Here is a 6,083-nt window from a genome sequence, read left to right as displayed (position 1 = left end):
AAAACCATATCCCTAAGCTCTACATCTCTTTTAAAGACCTCCAGGGATGGTGACTCCACCACTTCCCTGGGCAGCCTGTTCCAGTGTCTAACAACCCTTTCGGTAAAGAAGTTCTTCCTAACATCTAACCTAAAACTCCCCTGGCGCAACTTTAGCCCATTCCCCCTTGTCCTGTCACCAGGCACGTGGGAGAACAGGCCAACCCCCACCTCACTACAGCCTCCTTTGAGGCTGGGGAGTAATAAGGTTGCCCCAATCCTCCTCTTCTCCAGGCTGAACACTCCCAACCCTCTCAGCTGCTCCTCGTAAGCCTTGTTCTCCAGACCCCTCACCATCTTCATTGCCCTCCTCTGGACTCACTCGACCACCTTGATGTCCTTCTTGTAGCGAGGGGCCCAGAACTGAACACAGTACTTGAGGTGAAACATGTTGAAACACACAGAAAAACCCTTCCAGTTTTGGGGATGTGCAGCATCTCTGTGGTCTTTTTGGCTGTGATTCCACAGCAACGTAGGGTTATCACTGCTGTTTTTTTGTTGTTGTTTTGCACATTTTCAGCCAGCACGCTGCACAATCTGACTGAGATTGTACAACCAAGCACTGGGAAGGGGTGAGCCAGACCACACCAGCCCCATTTAGATGGCCTGAAGTGCTGTGGACTTGCTTCAGTTTCACGCTGATTAACATTAAATTACAATCTGTATTTGGGGGTACACCTCAGTCATTTGCTGGAATACACCAAAGCTGCTTTTTTGGTTGACAAAATACCAATAAATTCTTTTTAAGAAGAAAATAGAGCTCCCACATTACACAGAATGCTGTAGGGTTTGCATGTTAAAGTATAGTAAGCAGTACTGTTAGCATCCTAATTTACCACCTGAATTTGACCCACTGGTAATTCTTTCCACCTTACGTCTTGTTTTCTTTCCTGAATTATATATTTAGGTTTAATTATATTCTATTACATAATCATTCCCAGCTTGTAAATTTCAGGTCAGTCTAATGTCAAGATGTGCTATGCCAGGATCTATGAGGTAAACAAGTCTGGCTACTATGTAATAGTACCTGTCTCCCAGCTTAAATATTAAAAATGGCTGGTTTGCAAATGACCAATAGCTCAGAAATAAAGTTTTCATTTGAACTCAAGACAGAGGCCAAAGGACCGAGTTTTGAGCAAAGTGCTATGCAACCCATCATGTAAACCTAGTTCTGGCTGAAGGGGTTACAAACTAAAAACTGAGAAAGAAAAAGGTTGTTGATGGGTTTTTCTTTTGACTGACACACATTTGATTGCCTTTTTCTATATTGGAGCGGTTTCAAAGGCATTCACTTAATCACTTACACTTTTATTGTGCTCATGCTACTATTGTGTAGGATTGTATATACCCCCTCTGCATACAACTGGACACGTCTCTGTGTTGCTGTGTTAGGTCTGTGATTTCTGAGTGTACAAGTGAAGATGTGACACTTGAAGCAAATTATTTTGGTTAAAGTGAGAGATTGGCTTGCTGAGGAAGACCCAAAATAAAGCAGATCAAAGTTAGGGTATATAAATGATGGGGGGAAGGTTCATCCTCCTTTGAGAGAAACAGAGCTCAACATCTAATTGAACACATTTTCTCTTTCCTTTCAAAAACGTGGAGTGCTACAGCCTCACATTGCACAGTGGCACATGATGAGAATGGGATTGCTTCTCTGGGACTGCGCAGGGGGCAGTTGCAAGCAAATTGCCCTCTTTGCACCTCAGAAACTTTCAATTGTTTAGGTTATCATTTCAGTAATATATACAAGTAGTAATGGGGGAGAAGTCAGTAAGATTTGGACTCGATCCTAATCTCTCGTTGGTAATGGAGCACAGTAATGCCTTCAGGCTTTCCACCCCACTAATACTTTCCCAGATAAGTGACCCATCAGTCACTTATGAGGGAACAACATGCCCTTCCAGCAGGACATGTCATTCTCATTAGATGGATGGCCGCATTTGGTGGTCGTAACCTACGGGATGGTGTGCTCTTTGAAGAACTATGGAGGGTCTGAATCAACTTTCCCTGTTTACAGTCACGTCAGGTCAAAAGTGGTTTTCACAGCCAGGTAGCTCAAAAACACATGGCTTTGAATAGCTCTAGACGTGGAGGTGGCGGTAGGAAGTCTGGAAACCTCACTTGCTTCTCCTAACAGCTTTGATGTATGTTCCATCACCCCTTGGTGCTGGGTAGATAGAATGATCTAGAGAATTGGGGCTCAAAGGTTAAATTGAGACCTTGTGGTACGTAGCCTGCAACTGTTAGTGCATTTAGCAAAACTCACAAGCCCTGATCTGAGAACCTGGTGGAGAAATAGCTCTTAAAGTGTCCTTTCACCTGAAGGAGGTGGGAAGGAGGTCAGAGCCATGAGAGCTGGTGATGATGGCTAGAGACAGCAGACTTAGCGTTTTTGCATACCAAGTGCAAGACTTGTTCAGACAATGGATGTTTCACAGTCCCATGCTGGTGTCCATGCATCTCACTAACAGTGTGCTCTGTCTGGGGTGTCTCTCTTACTCTGGGCCCTCTACCTGCTGCCAGGTCCGTGAGCATCTTGGTCTCTTATTGCCACCATGTTGCAGTAACGTGGTAACAAATCTTCCTAGAAGGCTTATTTGCTAGGTGCAAGCTTGCACTTTACTGGCCATGATCTATAAACGTCACTACCAGCAATCCACCTCCTGTTTCACTTGTGATAGCATAAGGCACCTTCCACATCTGGGAAGAGTTTGGAGGAATAACTTTGGGCATTGTATAGTGAGTTGGTGTAGGCATACATCTAATCTGTTGCATGTGTACAGATGTGGAGTTGAAATACAGCGAGGAACATTTTCTGTTGGAAGGTGTTTAGGTAAAAATAACTGGTTTAATTGAGCTCTGGTTGTGTACCAAGAGCTATTTCCCCATGTAGCTGATGACTGTAAGGTTGTATATACATTCTTAATTATGCCATATAGTTTATGGTATTTATGCAAGTTAAAGTAAAAACCATGAGCTGTGTAATGAGATTGACCAGATCCAACTTTCTAGAACTAAAGCATTGCTACACTGCTTTTGTGGCTGGGTTTCTGGTTCAGTGAAGGAAGGTTTCCAATAATGACAACGTTTTTTTTTGCCCTGCATTTCCTGAGTCTATTCTGAGTTGCTAAGTGAAATTTTAGTGTAGTTTCTTGTAGTCTTATAGAATTAGTTGTGCAAAAGGACATATTTTCTAAGTGTAACCAAGTAATTACGGGAGGAGGGGTACCCCCACTACCTTGCTGTGGAATAAAGGCTTTTCTAGAGAATCAAAAGTAGCAACCAGGGATTAACTTGACCTGCAATAGCTTTTCAACCAACTTTACTGTTAGACAAGCCTTGATGATCCTACATGAAATAAGCTCTAAACACGTAGAAAGGACCTACAGTGGAAAAGAACCCAGCTGAGGAATGTGGTCTTTTGCAGCATTCTGCAGAAGACCTGAGATCACAATCAATTTGAAAATTACATTCTTTCACAAGACAGTGGAAAGAGAGGGAAGGAGTGAATTCAGGCCTAAACCACTTTTTTTACCATCTTAAAATTTCATGGGCTCAGTCCCAGAGTCTTCACACGTCACTTGCTGGAACTGCAGTGGAGAGAAAGAAAACACTTCTGAGCAACAGAGCCATTCAAGTGATTAAAAACTGGGTAGTGACCCATAAACAAGGTTTACAAGCAACAGCAATGCATATGGATTTGGTAGAGCTAAATAGTCTCTACAAACAAATTAAATTACATCAGTCCTTTAGCCTTCTTGAATTATCTAGTGTTCAATGTAGACAAAGAGTGCTGTTAATTCTGTATTTTTGTATTGGTTCAGAATATATAAAGACAGATATTTGAGACATAAAAAACATTACAACGCTGGCAGTTTTCTAAGCTAAAATTCATGAATTACATTGATATTTCCTATTTGTCTTTCTTTTGTACAGACAAGAAAGAGGAGAAATCAGAAGGTATGAGTGTTCACTGGTTTACGAATCTAAGGTGGAGAGGAAAACAGACAGTAAATTAACTGGGCACAGTATGAAGCTACTTAAGATTAACAGGCTGGAGGAAATCAATACACGATACAACAGCAACAGACTGGAAAAAACTGCCTTTTTTCAGAGCATGGAAAAAGTGGAGAGGACTACACATTTTCAGGAAGAAAAATTCAGGGAATCAGATCCTGGAATAGAAGACGAAAAGGTAACTAACTACATAATTAATTTTGTCTTCCCAAAGTATGCTTCCTTTCTTCTTCCAGTTAGTTAAAGAGCTTACTGTATCTATTTCAGAGTAGAACTGATTTTTTTGTTTCTATCTGTTGCCACAAGAGTCTGGTCAGCATCTTTTAGTCTTTTGGATTCATAGAAGCAAGCGTGTATGTTTTTATTTGGGGGTTTACCTACCTAAATTCAGAAGTTCCAAAGATGTTGTGTGGTTCTGCAGCTCTTAAAAACCAGAAGGTAAATACATATTCCCTTGGATTCATGTTTTGAAAGCATTGGTCCTACCTAACAGCAGTAGAATTTGTGGGGACTGAATGAGTCTCATGTGAAGAGCAGATTTCCCAGAAGAACTAAGACAGCTTAATCCCTTTAACACAGGGGGAATAGGGCATGGTTCCTTGCAGAGTGCCGTGGTGGCAGGGACAAGCATTGTCCACTGTAGCTCTGTGCTGCATTTGTCTCTGGTAAGAACAGTAGTGGGAGCTACACTGAGTGGTCTCTGGCAGGAAGATGGCTCACTATCTTCCATCTCAGTCAGCCAAAATGTGTTTGGAAACAGCAAGACACTCCTTGTATCGTGGTGCTTTTTCTGTGGGACAGTATAGAGGAACAACTGCTTTTATTGATATGTCACTAAGATGAGAACTAAGGAAATATGCTTACATTAGGGCAATGAGAAACAGTTAGTACACACTGGTTTGTGAAAAGGCTTGAAGAAAAAATTGTGCTATGGCTGATTGTGCACTATTTGTGCTGATAGGCCAGAGCAGTTTTTCAAATATTCTGAATATTTTCAAGTTCATATGATACCCTGGAGCATTGGTATATATTCAGTGACATTTCAGTTTGTCTTCAAAACTACAAAAAAAAAAAAAAAAATCCTAATCTGCTAGGTCCCTTTTGTACAAAATTCTTTCAGTCTTCAGTAAACTACTAACTTATTATTTTTAGTAAAAGAAAATGATCTGCATATTAAAACAAAGTGTGTCTCATATAAGTAGGATGTGTTTAGGATGTGTTTAGGGAGTTCCAGTGAAAATTAGAAAAAAAATATGGGTGGTTTGGGTTTGGATGTTGTTATTTACGTCTTTTAAAACAGATTTTTTCCAGTGAAAATCACAGCTTGCCCAGGTGAGAAAGCAGAAGCTGATATCGCTGCCACATGACTCTTCCTTTGTCTCTTTATGGTCAGGCAGAAGGAACTAAGTGTGAGCCTTCATAACATAGCCATGAGAGCTGCTTTGTTTATGTTAATGTATCTTTGATGACAAATTTCAGATAGTAATTGAGGTGGTGGGATTTTTCCTCACTTTTTGCTGCAAAGTCTGTAACCAGTTGCCTTGATGTTTGCTTCTTCAGTCTAATGGTGGAGCTAGCTCTTTGTTAGGAGTGCTGTAAAATAAGCCAGGAAGAGCTTGGAGGTGCAGTAGGGGAAAAGTGAATAGGCTTAGAAGATGAACAGCTGGTTGCTGGTTGGAGAAATAGCTCTGTATTCCCATTTTAGCTCCTCAGTCTCCTGGGGACAAGACTTCAAAGATGAAAGGCAGTCCAACTGAACTCTGGTAATATACCAGATCACTGGAGTGAGGTTTCCAGATACATAAACATCAGTTATATTTCTCCTAAGCTTTTACAAGCTTAGAAGTTAATTGCAAAGCTTAACTTTCACACAAAATTTTTAGGAATTTCTCAGTGGGATACAGAATTGGGTCCTAACTGTGCTGTGAATGTTGATAAAAGGAAAACCAAGACCTCACTTTGAAAGGTCTTAACTCGGTCTGCTTCCCTGACAAACAGTTTGATTATACTGATTGGGAAAGGAAA

At 41.0% G+C, this 6,083-nt stretch overlaps 1 protein-coding gene across 1 annotated transcript in view; it reads left to right on the top strand.

The window, feature by feature from the left end:
• Positions 1-6,083, top strand: part of MYLK4 (myosin light chain kinase family member 4) — an 80,168-nt gene that overhangs the window by 9,458 nt on the left and 64,627 nt on the right. Inside the window, exon 2 of the mRNA XM_038174249.2 lies at positions 3,978-4,236. Coding sequence (XP_038030177.2) covers positions 3,978-4,236 — 259 coding nt within the window. The remainder of the gene's footprint in view (positions 1-3,977; positions 4,237-6,083) is intronic.

The sequence above is a fragment of the Anas platyrhynchos genome, chromosome 2 (assembly GCF_047663525.1).
Source record: "Anas platyrhynchos isolate ZD024472 breed Pekin duck chromosome 2, IASCAAS_PekinDuck_T2T, whole genome shotgun sequence".
Classification (NCBI taxonomy): Eukaryota; Metazoa; Chordata; class Aves; order Anseriformes; family Anatidae; genus Anas; species Anas platyrhynchos.
The sequence above is the reverse complement of the archived record's forward strand: the minus strand, read 5'-3'. Positions and strand labels throughout refer to the sequence as shown.